General features: G+C 38.0%; 1 protein-coding gene, 1 long non-coding RNA gene and 4 other non-coding genes across 28 annotated transcripts in view; 5 read left to right on the top strand and 1 right to left on the bottom strand.

Moving 5' to 3' along the window:
• Positions 1-19,905, bottom strand: part of LOC146542965 (uncharacterized) — a 29,787-nt gene extending 9,882 nt beyond the window's left edge. The window contains exons 1-2 of the long non-coding RNA XR_014887660.1: positions 19,765-19,905; positions 18,536-18,634 (exon numbers count right to left, since the gene is read on the bottom strand). This is a non-coding gene — a long non-coding RNA (uncharacterized LOC146542965). The remainder of the gene's footprint in view (positions 1-18,535; positions 18,635-19,764) is intronic.
• Positions 1-23,316, top strand: part of STAU1 (staufen double-stranded RNA binding protein 1) — a 38,657-nt gene that overhangs the window by 14,210 nt on the left and 1,131 nt on the right. For 4 of the 23 annotated variants that reach the window (XM_085241226.1, XM_085241236.1, XM_010722445.4 and 1 more), the window contains 13 exons: positions 4,207-4,305; positions 5,617-5,847; positions 6,382-6,525; positions 7,341-7,487; positions 8,238-8,310; positions 8,616-8,935; positions 9,669-9,791; positions 11,283-11,368; positions 11,461-11,508; positions 12,030-20,073; positions 20,479-20,534; positions 21,520-21,646; positions 22,484-22,625. In XM_085241226.1, the coding sequence (XP_085097352.1) occupies positions 4,207-4,305; positions 5,617-5,847; positions 6,382-6,525; positions 7,341-7,487; positions 8,238-8,310; positions 8,616-8,935; positions 9,669-9,791; positions 11,283-11,368; positions 11,461-11,508; positions 12,030-12,117 (1,359 nt within the window). In that variant the 3' untranslated portion in view covers positions 12,118-20,073; positions 20,479-20,534; positions 21,520-21,646; positions 22,484-22,625. Of the gene's footprint in view, positions 1-4,206; positions 4,306-5,616; positions 5,848-6,381; positions 6,526-7,340; positions 7,488-8,237; positions 8,311-8,615; positions 8,936-9,668; positions 9,792-11,282; positions 11,369-11,460; positions 11,509-12,029; positions 20,074-20,478; positions 20,535-20,806; positions 20,958-21,213; positions 21,291-21,519; positions 21,647-21,999; positions 22,085-22,483; positions 22,626-23,316 lie in introns of those variants that run through there. The other 19 variants (XM_085241239.1, XM_085241230.1, XM_085241238.1 and 16 more) reach the window with 19 other exon arrangements.
• On the top strand, positions 20,320-20,411 carry LOC116217402 (small nucleolar SNORD12/SNORD106). The gene has a single exon (XR_004161884.1). It is a non-coding gene; the product is annotated as a small nucleolar SNORD12/SNORD106 (small nucleolar RNA).
• LOC116217403 (small nucleolar SNORD12/SNORD106) lies at positions 21,358-21,449 on the top strand. Its single transcript, XR_004161885.1, has one exon. It is a non-coding gene; the product is annotated as a small nucleolar SNORD12/SNORD106 (small nucleolar RNA).
• Positions 22,322-22,413, top strand: LOC116217401 (small nucleolar SNORD12/SNORD106). The gene has a single exon (XR_004161883.1). It is a non-coding gene; the product is annotated as a small nucleolar SNORD12/SNORD106 (small nucleolar RNA).
• Positions 22,947-23,041, top strand: LOC116217404 (small nucleolar SNORD12/SNORD106). The gene has a single exon (XR_004161887.1). It is a non-coding gene; the product is annotated as a small nucleolar SNORD12/SNORD106 (small nucleolar RNA).

Raw genomic sequence — 23,316 nt, forward strand, 5'->3', positions numbered from 1 at the left:
TTCTTCCTGGGCAAAATTTCTGTGTGATTATGGAATGAACAGCAGAACATAAAGAAGAACTTAGAGGAAGTTCATTGATGTAGAAAAGTTGTGCACAATTTTTGAAAGAAATAGTAAGAAGCAAAAAAAAAAAAAAAAAGCAAAAAAAAAAAAAAGGGAAAGTAGGCAATTAGGCAAGAATGTAATTGGGGAGTCTCAGACTGAGATTAAAAAAAAAAAGCGTGAATTACAGAAATTAGTGAGGGAACTCAGAGAATATGTTGTGAAGTCAATCGATACTGAATTAAAAATGTTAAGTGTTTATGGGAGAGATCACTGCCCAGATAATTAAGGAAAAATAGTCAGATCTGATGTTTTTAGGAAGAGGCCTAGGGGACACTGCAGTATGGAGCAGGTCAGAGTGTGGGTGGTCAGGGACAAGCTGGGGGTCTTCAGCAGGTGAGATCAAGGCTGAGGGAGGTATTTTCTTTCAGCATAGAAGGACCCCAAATTTCTAACTATTGTCATTCTGTGTCACTGATGCATAATGATCACTTTTTGCACTTGTTGTCTTAAAAGATGACTTACTGTCCTTGGAAGTTTGTGTACTAGACCCAAGGAGTCCAGCTGCAGAAAATAGTGGGATCACAACTGAATTAATTTCTGTTCATTTCTTTAGAAAATCTTACGTGCAAGTGACTTATTGAGTATTTGTAAAGTTGTTTAAAGCTGAGTAACATGGTCACATGCTGAACTTCCACGTGATCACATATTCTTTATTATAGGTTGTCTCTTCCAGTGTAAATGGTGTGAATTGAGAGATGAGGGAAGGAAACCTAGAGAGTTTCTTCTCATGTTTGCTTATTTTAAGGACATGACCAGGAAATTGCTATTGTGAATTATACAAGAGATGACAAGAACAGAGAATTATTTTATGGATGGAACAGTTGCAGGCTCCCTGTATTCTGTTTTGACTCTGTTATACATATGCTGAGCAGGTCACTTTAAGTACACTTTCACAAGAAACATACATTTGTCTTTTTATTTTCATTTATTTATGCTTGGCTTCTACTAAGTGAACATAGAGAATTTGAACGGAATGCTGTTTTATAAGAAGCACTCAAACCAGATCTGAAATTTGGTACTTCAGTAACAAGTTCATTAATATTTGTGATTCTGGAATAGCTTTGGGTATGTCTGAGGGAATTACTATCTTTGTAACAGCTTTTTTGCACTAGACAAGATGAAGAGAAAATAAGGAATGTTTTACCACTGAGTGAGTGCTGTTCGGTGAGGCAAGATCGCTGAAGGATGCAGCAGTGTAAGATCCGAAGAGATTCCATTACATGTGCATACAGTGAAGGCAAATTAAGATTTTTTTTACAAGCAGACATAGTCCTGATACTTCTACTTGTCACTTGATATTGCCAGTAATTATCCTTTTAAACATATTTTCATGGATCCCACTAGAGTTTGTCTATATATAAAATGTGTAACCTTGAGCTCCTCTAATTTTAGCCAGAAAATATTCAGTGCTGAAGAATAAATCATTGAGTAAAAGGAGTAGACTTAAAGCATAAGAATAACCATTTACCATACCTTCTTAGAGCACAAATCTGGAAGCTATGGCAGGAGAAAGATTTTAATGAAATTTGCTCTCAGCTGGACAGAGCACTGCCTGAGCAACTGATCTAATTTTAAGTTGTCTGTGCTTTGAGCAGGAGTCTATAGTAGGAAACCTCCAAAGGATCGTTCCAACCTAAATTAGTCTGACTGGAGTTCAGACATGCTGACAAGGAGTCAGAACAGTTATTTGCATATTCAGAGACAGAAGTAATGAAGCCTAGATTTAAAGCTTGGAAAGCAGTGTTTTGCAGCACAATGCTCAGACAGAAATTCTAACGTTTGCCTGAAAACACTAAACCCAGAAATGCTTCTATGCTTTTTTCCATTTATCTGTTAAATATCAGCTGCTCTTTATAACTTTAACATGGAAGAAAATATTGGTAGTTCTGTTGAAATCAATGTAGTTCGCATCAGCAATTTTCATAATTTGCTTATAAGCAGTCCTTGAGGAAGTATGTGTTGAAAGATTTCCTAGAAAAGGGGGAATCCCTTTTAAAGGAGTATATTACTTTTGCAGTTTGTTTAGGAGCTTTAAAATCTATGATATATTTTTGTTTCATTGCATGACTTTTTCAATTGATAAAGGGGGATCTAATTTGTTAAAAGCGAAGTGGAGGTTTGTTTGTGGTCTTCGTGTGTGATTGAGAGGCATAATAGATTCCTTGGAGAGGAATGCGCATGTGCCAGCTACTTTAAAAGCAGACTCTATAGATTATCTGCCTCAGCATTGCTGGGAAAGAGGAAGAAGGTGGGGTGTGATTATCTTTGATTTATTAAATAAACTGATCCAGAACTGAAGTGGAGGCAAAATAATTCGTAAAAGAGCCATAGTCTGTCAATGTTTTGATATTGATTTACTCTATTAAAATAAAGACACTGAGAAAAATACTTGTTTTAAACCATTTGAACAGACTTGAAATATGTAAAGAATATACAAAATTAATATAGCAGATAATTTCATACTTTGTTGTTCATACTTTTATATCTTTGTTTTGTTTTGGAACTATTTTAAATGGAAAAGTAATCCAAAGAAGAGAGGCCCTGGTCATCTTGGCAAGGAAAAATGTGGGAATTTCACAAGATTGAATATATCTGGGATTGCAAGGAAGGGAAGAATATTTGTAATTAAAATGATTGTGCAACTGTTTTTATAGTAAAGTCAGTGACAGATCATTCCTATCAATGCTGGCAGTAATGTGCTGTAACACACCCTAATAAAATAAGGCCTTAAGAGTTCAAATACCTTTTCTGGGATTATGATACTATTCATTTTTAACCTACCACTTGCATTTGAAATGGATTTTAGAATATGATGATTGAGATTTTTGACACCAATAGTTAATCTTTTTCCTGCAGTGTGCCTCCTGCTGAGATGTAGTGTGTGGTTCTTGGAATGTAGGTACTGCCTGCACATTTCTTGTGTGCTGCAGTGTGCTTTACTCCTATGGGAGTGGTGCCATCATGTGGTCTTGGTTTTCACAGACCTGAAGGTCGCTCTGTGTATTGGAAGATCAGAAATATTAGATGTTATCATAGGAACAGCATAGAGTCTGCTGGGATGCTAGGAAGGAGTATATGTATTTTGTTCAGAGATTGGAAAAGACTTCTTTACATGATGGGAATTGAACATAAATGTCCTCGCGCTCTGATCTGACTTGTTAGTAAAAAACTGAGGATGCTTGCTACCATCAAAACTAGATATAATCAGTCAAGCTCTCTAGCATATTTCTGCTGCTTCAATAAAATATTTAAATCATTTTTGTTAGCTGCTTGCACAACCAGCATTGCAGTATAATATAATTGGTGTAATTGTTGCTATTCATCTTTATCATAATCTTTCCTATATCACTGCTGAACACTTAGTCTTAAAATTTCTCTGTTGCTGTTACCATGCCTCTTAGTTCATGTTGATACCAACATCAGTGAAGACATTTTTGGAATCACTATCAAAATTTTATTGGCAGATGCATAGAAGTGCCTGTAGGTAAGATCCACCTGGCACTGCTGGCCCTCTAGCAAGCTGTAAGATATCAGAAATGTATTTGATTTAAGGCAAGTTTCTGATGGCATGCTCCTCAGTTGATTAGAAAAATTCATAGATGAAGAGCTGGCAAGAGAACATGTTGAATGAAAGGTCTATGCCGGGGTCTGATAAGTCATCCTTTATTCACATTGGTCCCATTCTCAGAATCTTCATTTTTTTCTGGCCTTTCTCTTATCTGATACTGTCTTAGTACTTTTGATACAAATGTCCAATCAGCATATGAAAACTATTTCATAAAGGTACTTCCATTTGGAAAGCAGTTCATTTAATGCTTCAATTTCTTGTTCTATAGATAGGTTTTAAATCTATTGGCCCATATTCCATTTATAGCTTTTCTCCTATCATGAGCACATGAAAATAAGGAGGTATGTTAGCTTTTACCCATCACCTTAAAAGAGCTTCCTAAATTTCAGGTCTGTAGTACGTGTGCTGCATTTTTGCACATTCATGTAAAATGGCAGTAAAAGTTAAACAATTTGAGAGTTCAATAAACTGGTTGGATTAATCAAATTCAATTTAATAGGATCTTTATTTTAAATAGAGTATGCTTCTTTTAGGTTAACGGAAAAGAACCAGATGATGAAAATCTCAATAAATCTGAAATAAGCCAAGTTTTTGAGATTGCACTTAAAAGGAACTTGCCTGTGAATTTTGAGGTATGTTTATTTTACAAGCTCTAGATCTGTTTTCATTAGAAAATTAAGGCTACACATTAAGTAGAGTCTTTTCTAGGTAACCCAAACAACTGACTTTAACATGCCTTGTTAGTTGTGAGTACATGTTCATTTTTTGACAGTCACCCCAATTGTCTCAGAGTTCATAAGGTTAAGTGATGAAAGAAATCCAATCCACCTGTTCACCAAGTCATGCACTAAAATCATAGCATGAGTGAACAGCTATGCTGTGGTTGTCTGTGCAATCTTTTCCAAGTTTTTTTTTTTAATCAGTATTATAGTGGAAAAAAAAAAAAACGAAACACAACCCTATATTAAAGATTAGAACACTGGAGCACAAAGTCAAGGCAGAAGAGTTGTAACTTGCTCTGAAGGAGCTTATTTATGGAAGTATTTTCTTAACTGAGCACTGATGTGGACTACCCGCAAGTTGCAGAATCTCAGATAGGTTTCTTTTCTTGCCATGAGGTGACCTCATGTGCATCTTACTTTCCTTTCCCTTTGGCCTGGCTGCTTGCTGCCTCTTTGCCCCTCCTTGATCATTGAATTACCTCGAATCAGTAGCTTCGATAGGAGCGTCTTAATTGCACCAAAATATTAATTATTGTATTGCCTTCCTGTGCTGGCAGAATAACGTTTCAATCAATTATATGAATGCTTACTGTAAGAAAATGTGATTGTGTGTAACTAAATTGCTTTTTAAACTGTATTATGAAATTTCATAGGACTCTTTCAGTTATTATAGATTGGCATGAACATCACCAGTAAGAATACACTGTCACAAAAAGCCAGTTGTGGGTGGAAGCTCTCAATTCGTTTTTATTGTTTGACTCTGAATGTCTTGAAGTATGATTTGTTAAGAATGGAGTTAAGACTAAAACTGTAGTAAGCAGCTAGCACTTAAATGTTTCCAGAATTTCTGATTTCTAAGTTAAATTGCTGGATCCCAAATAATGGCTTTCTCGGTGATGTTCTGTTACTGTGACCTTATGTATGAGGTGATATTATCTGCATGGAAGTTGACAATGAAATAGAACAGTCATTTTGAAGGAGTAAATAAGTAAGATGGGTTAATGACTGGAATATGTAAATAATGTTTATTGGTTACTGCATCTGGTCTTCTAAAACATGCATTTATTTGGGTGGGATTATGTTACTAGAGGATGATTTACATAGGCACTTTATGAATTTTATCAAAATTTGAAATCTCTTTATCCATAGTGCTTGTGAGAATTTTGCTATAAACAATGTGCTGTACCATTTTTAATAAGTGTTTATCACGCTTTCACTCAGTTTTTCCCTCTGAAACAGGTGACCAAGGAAAGTGGTCCTCCCCATATGAAGAGCTTTGTAACCAAGGTGTCAGTTGGAGAATTCATGGGTGAAGGTGAGGGAAAGAGCAAGAAGATCTCAAAGAAAAATGCTGCAATAGCAGTCCTAGAAGAACTGAAAAAATTGCCACCCCTTCCTACGGTTGAGAAAATGAAGCCACGAATCAAAAAGAAAACAAAATCAATAGTGAAGGTAAGAGACAATCTAATCGCTGTAAATCATCACACGAGAGACATTTATTTGTCAGTTATGAACACACTTAGATTGCGTAACATTCATCATCATTTTGGTGCTGGAAAAGAATATTTTGCTCCCACTGGGAGCAAATGGAGTTCCATCAATATTTTTACAACAGATAATAATAAATTCAAGATGAAGGAGAATCCATGTGAAAGAATGAATGATGCCTGAAAAACAAGCTCTGACTTTCAATCATTAGTGTGGGGTTTTGCATGATTTTTACCTTCTACAAATTCTCCTGCAAGGCTGTCCTTTCCAACATATGATTTGAATCTCTGAAAGTATTTCCAGAGGTAGGTTCTGTGGTCAACTATGACAGCAGAGCCAAATAAATTGGCTGTTTCTCCATGGCTGCAATGGTATTTCATTAAGAAATTTTGGTTTTAGTTTGTTTTTATTTCAGAAAATAATGAGTTCAGTGGCTCTGTTTTATTGACTCAAATATTCACAAATTTTGGCTTATTTCCTGAACATTTTTTTGTATAGCTGCAAACAAGTCCAGAATATGGTCAAGGCATGAATCCCATTAGCAGACTTGCTCAGATACAGCAGGCCAAGAAAGAGAAGGAACCAGAGTACATGCTCATCACAGAACGCGGTCTTCCAAGACGCAGGGAATTTGTTATGCAGGTTTGTTTGTTGACTTGAGAAATTTAGTTGCTTGGCTGTGATGTTTCTTTTTCTTTCTTTTTTTGTTGTTGGCTTATTGTAATCAGAGTGTGATGATGATATTCCAAATGGATGGGATTACAGCCAAATTTGCACTGAATTTATTACAGAAATATTAGTAGATTCCACCCAGAGGAGACAGTGGTTCGAGAAAAGTGATCTGAATCACGGTTTGTTTTTTTTTTTTAAAAAAAAGCATGGGACAGCAGAAGTCTGCCTGTGCCTTCCTACTGTATTTAAAGCTTTTTATATTTTTATGATATAGGATTCATTAAACATGAACCAAATAATTCATTTCTTCCTTCCCAAGATTTCTTGTGTGTTGCCTCAGAGTACAATGCTCTCTGCAAATAAAATTCCAATAGTATGGTAGTTTTTTCATGTTGACTGTCTGCTAGGCTCTAATAATCATGTCCTCCAGCCTTCTCTTATATTCTGGATAAAGCAGAAAAATCAGTTTCTTTCCAGGAAAAATTGCTGAACGGTTAACTTCAGCTTGAAAAACTGTATCCACTGTGATGCCAGTTCTGAGCATTTAGGCTGGTGCCAACGTGTGACGATGAAATATAATTGATTATGTTAATTCTGTTTGTTATTTTGTGCTTGGAGGGCAGCGATTGAAGATAATAAACAACAGATTAATTGTTGCTTAGAATAATAATTTGAACTATCTCGTGACTTGTGCTGTATTGAAGATACAGGTGAACAGTCAGTGAATCCTAAGATTCAATCCTAAGCTTAGGATTTTACTTGCTCTTTCTTCCTCTTTTGTCCAGGTGAAAGTTGGTGTACACACAGCTGAAGGAATGGGCACAAACAAAAAGGTTGCTAAACGCAATGCAGCTGAAAATATGTTGGAAATTTTAGGTTTCAAAATCCCTCAACCTCAGCCTCCAAAACCAGCATTAAAGACAGAAGAGAAGGTAATATTCTTTGAATACTGACCACAGAGTGTAAACAATAGCAGCTTTGCAAGACAGTAAAGCCATGCCTTCTGCAGTGGTCAGGAAACCATTCTATTGAGGTGACTTCTCTAAATAACTGCATTTTGAATACATCAGGGATTCAATTTTGCAAGCAAAGTCTCATTGGAAGACTGAATGAATGTATTTTCCAGGGAATGGTTCAGTATGCGAATATTTGATTGATGCATTTGGTCTTAGAAACTGGCAAACATGTCGGGTACATTGTATATTGAAAGTTGTGGGTAGCTTTATCAGTAATTTCAGCCAGAAGTTTGTAATAGTTTTTTATTCTCTTTAGTCTCCTAGCGTGGAAGGAGCCTTGCATTCTTGTCTATTGATTCAGCAGATGTGAAGTTAAAATAGCAATTCTTGTTTTCTCTTTTTCACGTATGTGTCCACTTGTTTCCAATGCATTCATATTGTTACCAGCAATATGAACGTTGTTTTAAATGGCTGATTATGGTATCTAGTTCTCAATAGCTGTGTTCCTAATAACACTTCAATAGCCTGTAAATGGTTTTATTCATTCAATAAGAATCACTGAACTTGTCTTTTCTTTATAGGTATATGAGAGTAGAATCATTTGAATAATAATTCTTCAGTAAAATTTTGACAAGTCAGATTCTCTACATTTTTGAAAACTTTAACACTTGAGGGAAAAACAGCTTTTAAAGGGATATTGTTTGACCTCATTTCTTTATTTTTAAGACACCAGTGAAGAAACCAAGTGATGGAAGAAAAGTAACTTTCTTTGAGCCAGGCTCTGAAGAGACTTCAACTAGTAAGTAACATTACTGAAAGAAGCAAAGCCCTGATGCATTTATCCGTCCCTTCAAAAGCATTATTTAACATGCTATAATAAGTAGAAGTGTTGGGACAGTTTCTGTGTGAGGAAAAGGTAGGAAGAGAAGGAGAGATCAGTCTCTTTGACTTAGGAGAAAGTTTCTCTGGTGTAGTCTTCATTTGATGGGAGCAGATTCCCTAGAAAGGTGATGCAGTTTCTGTCACCTGGGGTTAGTGTTCCAGGTTTGGAGGAATAGTTGCAATTAGCAAGCTCTGTATTGGTGGTACCTTTCTTCTCCTCAGGTAATAAAGAAGACGAGTTTAGGATGCCTTATCTCAGTCATCAGCAGCTTCCCGCTGGAATTCTTCCCATGGTCCCTGAGGTTGCACAAGCTGTAGGAGCCAGTCAAGGACACCACACCAAAGAATTCAATAGGGCAGCCCCAAATCCTGCCAAGGCTACTGTAACAGCAATGATTGCTAGAGAGCTATTGTATGGTGGTACTTCTCCTACTGCTGAGACCATATTAAAAAATAACAACTCATCAGGCCATGTGCCCCACGGACCACTTACCAGGCCCTCTGAACAGCTGGACTATCTTTCCAATGTTCAAGGAATCCAGGTAAATGTTCAGTTTTCAAGAGTTCTTCCAGTGCTGTCAAAACTGATATAACTTGTTTTAAAGCATTTTAGTTCTGCTGTTGACTGATGTTCATGTAAACACTATATCTATAAAATATACTGAATTTTACTTTTTTTTTTAATTTTGTTGTTAAATATGCATTATATACGAATTCTCAGGCTCAATTGGGTGCTGGGGTGTAGGCCTCTGAGAAGAACAAAAATGAAAGTATTGTTTTCTGAAAACTGTCATGATGTGGGAACATAATGTGAATTAGTACTTGGCTGCTCTGAAATCAATTTTTTTTTCTTTGAAAAATTGATGCATTCACACTGCCATAAACTGTGTATTTACTTAGGGTTAGTCCCTTTCATTAGAATCCCATTTAATTTCCTATATTGATGCTTTATTGATATTATTCTTAATAATAAGAGCTCCATCAATTAAAAAGTGTGACAGGAAAAAATTCAGGTAGCAGTGAGCAGAATAAAGATCCTAGAAATAATCATTATGTAGCAATTGTAATTCAGAAGGCTTGCAGAGTTCTTGCGATTACTCAAAATTATTATTACAAGTGAAGTGAAACTCAGAAGTAAATGGTTCTGCTGGCTGACAGATAAGGAGTAAAGTAGAGTTTGGCTTCATATGTAGGCAAATAATCTTTAGCAGTTGTGATGTATTATTTCTTATACTTGGTTAACTGAAAAGAACTAAATAATTCTCTTTTCTTTAGGTTGAATATAAAGACTTTCCAAAAAATAACAAGAATGAGTTTGTGTCTCTTATAAACTGTTCCTCTCAGCCACCACTTATCAGCCATGGAATTGGAAAGGATGTAGAATCTTGTCACGATATGGTATGATGAATATTACTGAAATGCTTTCTTTTTCTGCAGCAGATAGAACAGGATTTTGTTGCTTCTGGTAAATAATTAAATGCTGTACAATTCCCTGACTATTTTTGTTGAATACATCACAGGTTGCTAAAATAACTGATGAATAATATCAATATCTAATTTAAGTAATCTTTAACATGCTTAATATATGCTAATAATTTTGGTTTACAGGAAGAACATTTTTTTTTGTCTCAGTGTTATGGCCCCTGAACACACCTTGAAGAAAATGTATAAAAAGAAACTTCTAAAACACAAAAGCATATAACTTTTTTTATTTTTCTTAATGGAATGAGCTGATATCTTATTTGGAATGGTAATACTTAGATTCATACTACCAGATTTTCTGCTGGAGCGGAACCCAAAAGGGAACGAAATGCAATAAGCCATTAAATAGCAGGAGACACTCTAAGTCTGTTAAAATCCATTTACAAATAAGGTCGTCTTATTCACAGCTGAAATACATTTTGTGAAAGAATGAGTCTTCTAGAGACTGAATTTTAAGTGATCTTGTCTTCTGCTATAAAAGACATTACATATTGTTAGCCATATGTACACAGACTACTGTAACTTGGAAGAAGTTTATTTCCTTTGGTTTCTAGTGGTGACTGGACCACACACTAAAGTAAGAGTTTGTAATATGTAAATACATGTAAGAAAACTGGTTTGACTGATTTTTAGACTCAACATTTTTTGCAGTAATTTTATAATAGCTATATTTTGTTAGAGATCTCTTTGAGCTTTGTCACTGAGCTTTGATGCCTATCTCTATATCCTGCTGTAAAGAGCACCTGGAAGATTAAGCACACAAGTCAGTGTAGTAGGTGAAGGGAAAAGAACAGCAGCATTCAAGCTTAACCATTGTAATTTGGCAGATGTGAGAGCATTCCTATGTTCAGATATTCAGCTTTCACTAAAGCATGTGCCATAAGTAATGGGGTGTTCTGAAGAGATGTACCTGAAATTGATCTGAACAAAACTGAAAAATCTTTTCAATTCTTAAAGGAAGTAACTTTTGCATTAGCTGTGCCACATTAACAAAATACACTTCTTTTATGTGGTTGTGTGCCCTGTTGTACTTTTTGATATTTGTCTTTTTTTTTTTCTTATTCTGTGGAGGACTTCTTGGTTCTGTGTATTTTAATGTCCTTACGCAAGTACTGTACAGTTGGAGCCATTATTAATTTTGTATTTTTCCATGATATTAATAGTACTGCTGAATTTGTTTCCCTGTTGCTAAAACAAATGCTATGGGAATCCTCTAGCCACAGTACCATTCTGTTGTTTATTGTAATAAGATCAAATTCTACACCACTTAATATTTTCTGCCATAATTCTGATTCTTAAAAAATATATTACCAAAGTTAGAACGCTTACTTTGAGTCCCAGTCCCCACTTCCTAAACAAATGAAATGAACTCAATTTGAGTTATTGAATGTTACTTCTTTTCTTTAGGCTGCATTGAACATTTTGAAGTTGCTGTCTGAGCTGGACCAACAAACTACAGAGATGCCAAGAACAGGAAATGGACCAATGTCTGTGTGAGTGTGACCCATTGACTTTCCCTTGTATTATTGGAAACATGTAACCCTAAGATAAACAAATAAAACATGAGGGTTTTTTTCTTTGCCAGAGAAGTTAAAATACCAAGGGCTGTTACCTTGCTGAGAAGGACGAGAGGGTAGGTTTTATGATCCAGCTTGTAATTTTCACGTGTCAAATGCAAGTTATTAAGCTTCATGCTACAGCAAGTGGATAAAATGTGATGGCTGTGATAACACAGGAATTTTAACTGTGATATCTCTGCTTGTTACATAGTTACATGTATTTGTAAATAGTGTGATGTTTTTCTGTGGATTTAAGTATTAGAGCAGCCTCTAGAAATTTCCTGCATGTAAATTGTAATCTCTGTTTAGATTTCATAGCTTGCTCACGGAAGAAATGGTGGGCAAGGGGGAGAGGGAGGGTGATTTGTAAATTTGTCTTTTAGCAGAAAAAAAAGTGGCTTTTTATTCTGTAATTTAGATAACAAGCTACCAAAATAGTTGAATCAACAAAGTACTGGTTGATTAAAAATTGAGGCCAGTTGCACGTAAGCAGATTATCATCTGCACCTCAAATCCTTTGTATTGGATTTAGAAGTGTTTTGTTAGTGGAAGTGGTGTTTTATCTCATAAGTAACAGATGTTTCCTCATTCGTAGATGTGTGAAACAAGAAATGGAAAGTGATCCTCTTCTCAAACCGGCTAACTCAAACACTTTGGGACAAACACTGGACAGCACTGCCTAAAAAGGCTTTTGACTGGACCCAAACATGAAAGCACCAGAGAAAATCAAATGCTTCCTATTAATGTAACCTGTTTTAGAGTGCTACAGTCTTTACAACCTACTGTAGAGTCTAAATCATAACTCTTGCTTTTTCTTCAAACAGTGATAAATTTTTAGTTTCATTATGTTGTTTTGATTGAAATGACACTATAAATTTTTCATTTAAAAGTTTCTTAATTGTATCTAGAACAATAGCACAGTTTAGAAACTTTGTCTTCTGAGACTGACATGTTATCTGTGAACTAACTTGGGAAGATCATATCCATGTATGTGGTTATTTTGTTTTTATTGAAATAGCAAGTTTCTCTGCAAATCAATTGTGTGCCCACCGTTTTTAAGAAGTCCAGTATTTTCGCAAACCTGGTGTAATTATCCAACGGTTGAATGAATTATTACACTTCAGGAATTTTAAACTTCGATCATATTTGGTTAATTTCTAGTTTTGTTGAGTAGGGGTATGGGAACTTGAGTGCAACGTGACTTTAAGTGATCTCTGATCTGTGTTTTAAGGATTGTGTGTATAGATGGCACACAGCTCACTACATTACAGGATATGATCTCAATGTATAAAAACCGCAGATTGATTTTCCTTGAGTGCTTTATACTGTTTAATTACATCTCCATGTAGGGCTGAAAAAAATTACCTATGTTTATATATAAACTGTGTTGCTTTTGATGTTGTGTTATTGCGCACTGAACTGTGTGCAATAAAGTATTTGCATATGGTCCAGGTAAAGCACGATAGCCTTGCAAGTTAAGTACTGCTTCAGTTCATTGTTTACGCTGGAATTTTTTCTCCCCATGGAATGTAAGTAAAACGTAGTGTTTGTCACCAATAAATGGTAATACTAAATTTTTTTTTTTGGGGTTAATTTATTCTTGTATGCCACTACAGGGGCTGCTTTTCCATAGGATTTGTAATGCTTGTGATATAGTACGGGCGGTATTGTAAAGCTATGGCGTAACTGTACAATGATTATCAACAACATATAAATAATTACTATTTAGTGATGTGGAGAATGTGAAAAATTGGCAAGGTTGAGGACATTCAAAAGTAATGTAGGTACATTTTGTAATTTGTGCCACAGTGTATTAGTGCAACTGTATTCATGGGAGCTTAAACTAACCTTGTGATTATGACAGGAAACCTGGTGCAACAGGTTGGAATGATTTTTCTCTAGTTTCAAGTTTCCTTGTTTGCTTGTATTTTGAGTCATAACCTTGCCTTGCACCTAGTAATTCTGGGGAAGTAATACTTTAAAAAATGAAATGAAACTTTCCCTCTAGCAACAGAAATTGGCACTGTGGACTGACTCATGGCAGTGTATCATTTGGATGTGAACTATGTTCATGTGTACTTAACTGGTAATCTGTAGCAACACTTCTTATATGCAGTGTGTATAGTAACTCGTCGTAGAAAGCAGTTACTGCACATGTAATTCTGAGCTAAATGTCTCAGCCTTTTTTATTTGCATTATCAAAAGCAATTGGGCTACATCAACTGCGTACCAAATTTGATGGAATCAAGTTGGTTTTGATCATAAGCGCAAAAAACATTGTAAAGGTTTTGTTTTTTTTTTAAACATTTGTAGAACTAAATGATGTACATTCAAAAATTAAAAGAAACTTGCTAGGCCGAGGCTTTGTATTGCAAATTCTTACAACTTATAAGCTATTTATCAAGCAAAACTGGGAAACAAATAACACATCAATAGCAGTGTAGATGGTCTCCCTGCACCTATCTGCTGCAACTTAGTTTTCTCTTTGAATGGATCTTCTGGCTTTTTAGTAAGTCATTTGTTGATAATGCTGTTTCCTGTGAATTTTAAGGTACTTTGCCACAGGTATCTCTATTTCAATGCTCATAAATGCATCAGTGATCATAGAGGTGCTATCTAAGAGAAGATTCTTTTTGTGAAAGACCTTATAGTAAGAGCCATGTGATGGAAAAATTCATGGCCATGTGTGGATTCTAGGTAACACAAGTGAGTTCTAGATAAGTGTGGGTTTTTTTCTAGAGCACTACAGTCACTTTTTTTTTTCTGTTGACTCCTCTGTGCTCGATGCAGCAAGTGCTGATAAGAATGATTGCTTACTATATGTAATTGAAAGGCTTTATATTACAGTTTAGTTCAGCTGATACTATAGAATGTTCCACAAAGAAGAGAAATATAAAAAATAAGAACAGAAACTGAGGTAAATAAGAAATACCCTGACTGCAGTAATCTAACAGGCTAGTGTTGATATAAACTATACATTTCTGAGTACTAGCAAGGTGCTGTCTGCAAAGACACATCTTTTTGGATTCTTTCTTTAAAATAATAATCTTTGAAAGAATAAATCTTACTACATTCACTTTCCAGTCTTCATAAAATCTTTTGACTGCAACAGAATGAGCTGGAGCTTCAGAATGTGATCATCAGTCTACATTAGCTTGGGCTCAGTGCCACACTTGCAGTCTTACCTTTCATTAATGATCCCATTACAAAACAAAAATGTATAAGGTCTGTTCTAAAACAACCTTGTCAGATCTTAACTGGCTAATATTGTTTTCCCTCCATCAGATTTCCTCCCCGTTATCTTATTTGACTCTGCTTAAATTACCACCAAATTTTTCATAAATGAATGCATCTTTCCCCGTGTTTCTCCCAAAGTATTTGGCATTATGACACTACTGTTCTTGCTATATATTTAGTAAACTGTGAAATTCTGCACTCCTTTAGTTGTATAGAGAACTTCCCTTTAAAATTATCATTTTTAAAAGAGAATAAGGAAAACAATGTATGTAGTATGGTACATCAGTCTTGTAACTATTATGCTAACAATTGACATAGTGACCTTGTTTCTTTCCAGAATTTATGACATTATTATTCCAGCCTCTCATAGAGCTGGTGTTCTGCAAGTAGAGCTGCTTTTAAGCCCATGCTTTGAGGTAGAAGAAGGTGTTTCGATCCTGATTCCCAAAGAGACAGGTCATTGAATGATAGGAGTATGATGTGGCAGAAAAAGCCACTGAATTTCAGTCCATTTCAGTCTTTTTAGACCTTTTTAATGCCTATCCATCCTACTTCTAAAACGAAATACAGAGCACACAAGTTCTAAAGTAGCAGCTTGGGATTTTAGAAAAGATTCTGGAAGTATTTTTATGATAATTTTCTAGTTGTTCAGGTTATAAATAATAGCAGCAGAGACCAGAGAGAGTAGGCAATACGTTTTCCTTCACCAAAGGAAATATTCTATCTGCCAGTACTCCTTTGCTTGGATGGACTCTAGTCTACAAGTTGTTATTTTCTGGTATTGGAAGGAAAGCACTTATTACTGCTTACTAAAATGTCAAAGCCTTAAGTCAGTTCTAATGTCTAGCAGCTTTACATTGCTTTTCTTAAAGTGCTTCTGTGCTTTTGTAAAATGCTGCACTTACTAGTGGTTCTTGTCAAGAGTTTCTTGGAGAAATGCCACTGTTTCTTGGAGAAATGCAGTCAAATGTCCCATTTCAATGCCCTATATAAGAACCTGAGAATTGGCTTTGTAGATGTGCTGCCTATGAAACTTAACAAAGTGAAGTCTTTTCCAGTGCTGTGTTGCTGGGCTTAATAATTGCTGTCTAAGTTTCCTATTTTAATAACAACTCTACATGGTGTATAAGGTGAGTAATTGGTAGCCAGAGCTCAATCAGGAAGTATTATATGCTTTCTTCAATGGGTCAGTTTGTTATTCATGAGCTGAAAAAGTGCAACATGTAAAGGGGAATAACGAAATTCATTTCAGGGGATTTTTTTTAAAGCAAATTATTTTATCTGTTATTAGGAAACCCTCACTTCCCAAAGGAAGAGAGACAGTTTTTCATGATTTCCACCCTGAAACTAATGGTGATGGATCTTACAAAAAGAAGAATCTGCAAAATTTATTTTGGAGAATGCTGACCTGTAGGTAGCCACAATGTGCCTACATAATGAGCAGCAGTGTGGATTTACTGTGATACATGTTTTTTTCCATGATATTAAAATGCATTCCCATACTTCAAATTGTGTTTAGAATGGGATTTTGTTTTGCACTTAGTTCTAGTTGCAGTGACAGTGCTATTACTGAAGCTCTTATACTGATTCACCTTGTCTCAAATGGACTTCAGTTGGAAGGCTGGTATTTCCTTAGGATAAATCCTGCCTGAATGGACTCAGCCAGGGAATCTGCCACTAGTAGGGCAGTTATTTGCCTAGAGAATTGAAAACGTTCATTTTATTAATGTACATTGGATTTAAATTTAGATGTACTTGGGATTCCATTGCAATTACTGTATTATTTAAGGATCAAACCAAAATTCTGTTCTAACTGGTTTGTCAAAGTTTAAAGTAGGATTTTTGTTCTGATGTAATAATGTATAAAGACAAATGGTAAAGGCTGCAGAAGTGCCTAACTTCAGGAAGGGATGCTTGCGTACTATTTGACACAATCTTGTTTTGTGAAGCAACCCCATAATGGTTTGGTGCTTTTATTTTGAATCTGCAGATAAACAGAACAAGCGTGTATCAGTGAAAAAGCTTCCTGAAGGGCTTCTAATATATGTTTCGTAGTTCAGATTAAGAAATACGGTCTAGAGGTAGTTATCAGTCTGAAAATACTCAGCTTAATCTCTGTGACTGCAACATGCTGTACTGCTTTCCGTTACCTGCTGCTTGGACTTACACACTTACTTAATACTCAAGAACTTCTGAACAAGAACCTGAACGTCCTGTGAAAGGAAGTTGGGGAACAGAAGTTGTAAAAGCAAAATCACTAGGATGTTCATTTAATCTCTCTGGATTAGAACTGAATAAGAGCATACAGATGGTGAATTTTACTTATCCAAGAGTTTATTTTATTCTCAGACAAAATAAATTATTTTTTGTACTGCTAGCAGCATCCTAATGAAACAAACTGTGTTCAACTAGAAATGAAAATAGCACTTTTAAGCTGTATTTCCTCTCCTATTTCCAATTTCACAGTATTTTAGCAATCTGCTAAGAGACAGCGTTTCAGATTTTGAATGTCTTAATTTATTTATGCCAAAAATATCCTTGACAGAATATGCTATTAATACTGTCATCCTAAACTACCATTCTTTCATTACCTTTTTTATTGTTATTTTTATTTTTTAGAGAAGATATGCTTCTTAAGGAGGCAAAGTTGGCTCTGTGCTAAAGGGACAAAACCTCTGACATTTTTTCATGGCTAAGTCTAAACGCAAAAGCTATTTGGGTACAACTGAGCATCTCTACAGACACAATCTCCTACTCCCCATTTTAACATGGGTACAATCTCTTAAGTTGCTGTTCTTGAAATTTTAAAATTGTTACAAAGTACATCTCAGTGAAGATATATCTTGTGGTCTGACTGCTAAGTATTACTTTCATTGTAGTTTTTACACAGCAGATTGGTTCTTATGGAGAGAAGACTATTTAGCTCTTGCCAAGAAAAAACAATGGGGAAATTAAAGTATCACTGAAAAAGTAAATCCATCAGTAGTTTGTTGTAAAAGAGATTCAGTATAACTTTCCTACAAACTGCCACTGTATTTGCATAAAATGTTTGTCTAGTCCCTTTTAAAGATTGCTGAGTAGATACTGAAGTGCTTATGTGCTAAAACCTTGAGCCACTGAGTGAGTTTGATTACTAAAGGGGATAGAAACTTGAAGAAAATGTGCTACATCAAATTCACAAAAGCTAAATACATTTAAATAATTGTCTCTTCTAAGCATTCTTAGCTGGCTGTGTTGTGCTTTCTCTCGTACTGTGTGAGTTGAGAAGTATTGTAATGTATTCCTGCACAGTCTTTCAACATTGCAGTTGAAAAGTTTGTCCCATGTAAATGGACCAACACTCAGTTACTTTTGCATGATAAAAATGTTCACGCCCTTCTCTAAAGTTACTTTCAAGTTGATACCATATTGGTCCATTACTCCATCTTGTTATGACAGAGCAGTGTCTTTTATCAATGCCTATGTAAAATTAATTTGCTAATAATAAAAGAGAGTAATCTGTAAGCCATCAAAGCTACCTTTTTCCTCAAAAAAACATTTTCTTTAGAATTTAGCCAAAAATTTTGCAAAATGTTACCGGTATCATACATCAATAGAAATTATGTCCTCAGTGCACAGCAATTGCTCATCTAACAAGCTGTTTACACTTTCTAAATGACTTATCTGAGCTTGGAAAAACTAAAATGTTTTGATCAATTTTAAGGCTGAACTTGAAATAGATGCATTAAATCAGCATTAAACCCAGTCCTGCATGGCTGCGATGATTATATCTTTGGGAAGGCTTGTGGTCTTCAGAAAATCAACACTGGCATTTCTCTGTGTGAGTGTTTTGTTTTGTGTCTCTGGTGATCAATAGCTACTGACCGCTTAATCTGTTACTGCCAACAGGCCTGAGGTTCCTGCTTCAGTTACAACGTGGCTGTGATCCATTTATGTCATTTTTGGTGGAAAACCCATGGCAGTCTGTAGCAAGGAAAAAAAAAAAAAAAAACAACACAAGAACTTTAATGTGCAAAAAGGTCTCTTGCTAAAATTCAGCTGGGTCACGTTTACAGTTCTTTTTGAGTTGTATATGTGACATGGGTTTGCAGTGTAACAAGATTAGTTTTCCCTATAATCTTAAAATGTCCTTCTCTGGACTGCCTTTTCATCTCTTCGTGTTCTGGAACTTGGATTAATAGGATTGAAATTTTTTCCATGAGTCCCACTTGATAAGCTGCTTTCTGGAATTAGTTGCTTACAAACACATTTTATGTGGAAATAATATTTTAATGATAGTTGAATTATATATATCGTTATGCCAAGCATACTACAAGGCTTAAGTACAGACACCATATGGATGTCAGTAAATAATAATAGACAAGATGAATAAAGCAAGACAGGCTGATTTGTTTCTGAGTGTTTAAAACATCCTGTGGCTTCCTGAGGCACTTAAGAAGAGCCTTGACCATGTTTACAAACTAACGGGTCAATTCATGTGTCTTTTTTGTTTGCTTTCATCGCATTTCAAGGACCATCCTTAAGCCACCCTACTTGCCCCACAAAATGTTTACCTTGCAATCAGTTCGATCTGGTTCCCATGCCCCAGAATCCCTTTTCAATTGGAAGTCTGATACCTTCCTGACCAGAATTGATGTACTACCCCAGTGCAAGAGTGTAGGTCATGGAGAAATACCTTCTGTGTGAATTCAAGGCTGGCACAGGGCACGTCCTCACCAGATACAGGTGACTGGGCTCACACCTCATTGCCAGGGTGAATTTATAGCTGCAAGATCTCCACATGCAGCAGTGGCTGGGTTACAAAGCACAGTTGTTTGCAACACATCCTTTGCTCTGTTACTTAGTGGTAAAATGTTTAATGAGAAGGCCTAAGCACAAAACAAGTGCTGCTGTGGGCAAGTTACTGAACATCCCTGAGCCTTGTTTTTTTTTCTTCTTTCCAAGAAGAAATGAACGAGAATAATTAATAAGATGTATCGATGCCAGAAACACGGAGTGCACGCAGCACCCGCCCAATCGACATTCCTGGGCCTTTCCTGCCTTGTAAAATATTAAAGGTGCGGAAGTAAGGCAGGCGGGCAGCCTCTTCTCACCTCACTTCTCGCTGTGAGCATGAGCGGACACAGCAGCGATCCCCTGCCGCAGGCGCCCGGCCTCGCGGGGCCCCTCGCGCTGCCTCAGCTGCACCGCGAAATGGCGGCCGCCTCCCATTCAGCACAGCCCGCCACACGCCCTAGGCGGCACCAGCGCGAAGGCGCACACGAAACCTCAGAGCTGAAAGCACCGCCCGACATGGCGGCGGCTCCCGCCCACCGCGCGGGCGGGGCGGGGCGGGGCGGGCCCAGGCGGCGCATAAAGTGCGGTGCGCGCGGCCCAGCGGCCTCTTGCTGCGTCTCTGGAAGGTGAGTGTAGGTGGTGTGCTGTCCTGGGGGTTGGGCGGTTGGTGAGTTCGGGTGTTACGCTCTATTTCTTCATAGCGCGTCCAGCCCTCGGCTGGATGCCTGCCCTGCTGCCTTTTTAATTCCCCAGTGAAGGAGCACCTGGCTTTGCAGTCCCCCTCCTTTGACCTCCGCCCCGTATCCCCGTGCCTCGCTGTGCTGAGGTTCCCGCCGTGCCGCGGCCGTGCAGCCCTGCCCCTCCCGGGTCCTGCTGGTGTAGGTGATGACTGAACTTTTTTCCCCATCAGAGCGACAGTGTTGATTACTCATCACTCTAGCCAGGTCTTGTCTGATACGCCAGCGGGGAAGTGCTGTGTTATCCCTCGTCCTGCGTGTTCCGTGCTCACTGCTCCTTTGTTTTGTTCCCAGGCCCTGTATGATGGCCGGCTGCAGCTGCCCGCCTTGCTCCGCCACGGGTGAGATTCGTAAGTCCTTTAAATATGCGAGTTTTAAGTAACTATGCGAGTTTTAAGGGACTTCTTGGTTGGTTTTTCATGATGTTTTGCCGCATTATTATCTCCAGAGACTTGAAGGATGAGTAGATGCGAACATTAGCCTAGGTTTTGTAGTGCTGGAAGCAGTTTTGCCCGTGCAGAAGCATTGTAACATGGGCCTCGTGTTGCAAGGTGTCAGGTCTAGGATGGCGATTAATGAGCACCTCGGGTCTGATCGCGGGTTACCGCCGTGTCCTTGCCAGGACGGCGTGGCGCTGGGGCTCGGCCAGCCCGTGCAGGCACGTGGGAGCTGATGTTCATAGCTGCGGACGCGGCAGGGAGCCCATGGGCGGAGCTGTGCCTTCCCCAGGCAGACCGGGCTGGTTCGGCAGTTCTCTACTCTGCCGCTTGCTGGTAGGTATGCGGTAGTGCTCGTGGGATGGGGCATGCGGTGTCACGTGCCTGTGTCCTGGGGTTTGGCGACTGCCCGACACTCACAGCCGCGTGTGCAGCCTCCTGCCCTTGCATTGTTTGGGCAGAAGTGTCTCCTGGCTGTAGAGGTGGTACTACAGAACTGTATAAGCTGTTACCTCTGGCTGCCCTTCTACGTTAAGTTTGCTTTAGCTGTCTTGCGCTGTACTGCAGAAGCCCATTTTGTCATTTTTTTTAGTGCACTCCAGTGCTTTTCCTGTGCCATGAGCCTGTAGAGCAGGCAAATCAGCTAGCTCCTTCTGGGGAAAGATTTGTGTAAGTCTATGCAGACCCTATGGATGTGCCTAGGGAGGTGGGAATGTGGCTGTCACTCTTGTGACCTGCTGGTGTAGGTGATGACTGAACTTTTTTCCCCATCAGAGCGACAGTGTTGATTACTCATCACTCTAGCCAGAACTTGTCTGATACACCAGCAGAGAAGAGCTGCCGTGTCCCACAGCCTTGTGTGGCTCGATGCTGAATGTTCCTTTGGTTTTATTCCTAGGCCTCTATGAAGGCAGAAAGGCATTGGGCCTGCTGGAGACCTGATGAGATGGCTGTAGCCAGCAGTGGATCAGCTGTGTGATGGGCAGTCATCCTGGCTTGCACCACCATGCATGAACCTTTAACAGGTAAGAATAGCAAGTTTGTAAGGCTCCGTTGTTGATTAATTAAAAAAAACTTAGTGGGGAAAAAAAAAAGGGTCTGCTTCCAAAATGCTTTGTCAGATTAGTATCTTTAAAGACTTCCTTTATATATTTTTCAATACATAGCCAAATGCTCAGAGATGAAAGCACACAGGGTTTACCTGTGCAGAAGCATTGCAACAGGAGCCCTTGTGCCTCGTGTCACTCATGTTCCATCATGCCCAAAATGTCAGGTGTGACTAGTGAACAGAAAGCAGGGTAGCAAGGGATTGGTAACTTTGTACTTAGCTGAAGCAGACTAGTAGGTTTATAGCTGTGTCCCATTTCTTTTTTTCTAGATAAATTGAGCTCATAGAACTCACTGTAAGGTCATTCCACCTGGAGACATGGGGGTAATCTGCTCAGAGCAGCTGCTGTAATATGGTATGGAGACCATCCTGACAGGGGATCTCTTAGGAAGAGATACTGTTGAGTTTGAGGTTTGAGTGCTAGCCAGCTTGAGGAAGTGTTGAGGGGGTTTTAGATCCTATTAGTTTTCTGTGGGGCTGTATGCGTGCATGGCTTTGCTGTTTCTGCCATTATTTAACCATTCTCTGACCTGTCTCAGGAGGTGAGAGCTCTGTGTGGCAAATGTGGGTGGCTATGTAACTCCTTGGACCTGCTGGTGTAGGTGATGACTGAACTTTTTTCCCCATCAGAGCGACAGTGTTGATTACTCATCACTCTAGCCAGGTCTTGTCTGATACACCAGCAGGAAAAAGCTGTAGTGTCCCACAGCTTCATGGGGTTCAATGCTAACAGTTCTTTGGATTTCACTCCTAGACCTCTGTGAAGGCAGAGGGACGTTGGGCCTGCTGGAGACCTGATGAGATGGCTGTGGCCAGCAGTGGATCAGTTGTGTGACAACTGCAGTTGCTCTTGGCTTTCTCTGCTTTGCGTTTCCACTTTTGATAGAGGAGCAAAGGTAAGTTGTTTCCCTGGAGACTTGATAAATAGGTAGACTTGAGCTACAATTAGCATGAGCCCTCTGTGCATTACCTTTGTCCTCTTACAGCATGTTTGAGGTAGCAAGTGAGGCAGTAAGCAGGCTACACTGCAGATAGACAGTAACCTGGAAGCAGTGGTGATGAACTTTTTACTAGTTTACCTGAAAATTTATACCTGTTAAAATATTCTTGATTTCTTCTATCATTTTTTGTGCAGGGTGTAGTGCCCTCTTGGTTATTATGGACCTGAAGGCTTTTTTTAAATTTTTCTCAATAGTAAGCTGAAGAGCATCTGTCATTCTGTGGTATATGATGACTTCAAACTTTTTTCCCCATCAGATCGACAATGCTGATACAAACTTATATTTAAGCCAGATTTGTCTGATTCCACAGAGGCAAGATTCTTCAGTTTGTCATTTGGTTCTGTATTGAGGCTTCATGCCTATGGGCAGGGAATCTGTGTGTGCTGCATGCTCAAGAGGGCAAACAGCACTGGAGGGTGCTGTCTGTGCATATCTTAGTAATACTGATTGTATTACATTATCTGACATGCATAAAGACTGAAAGTGAAAGGATTTTGGCTTTCAGAAGATTGCCAGTAACAGAAATGGTAGAAAGCTTTGACAAGTTTAAATTTAACTTAAAAGGGCATAAACATAGATTTTTATT

This window comes from Meleagris gallopavo, chromosome 22 (genome assembly GCF_905368555.1).
Source record: "Meleagris gallopavo chromosome 22, MGAL_WU_HG_1.1, whole genome shotgun sequence".
In the NCBI taxonomy this organism is placed as follows: Eukaryota; Metazoa; Chordata; class Aves; order Galliformes; family Phasianidae; genus Meleagris; species Meleagris gallopavo.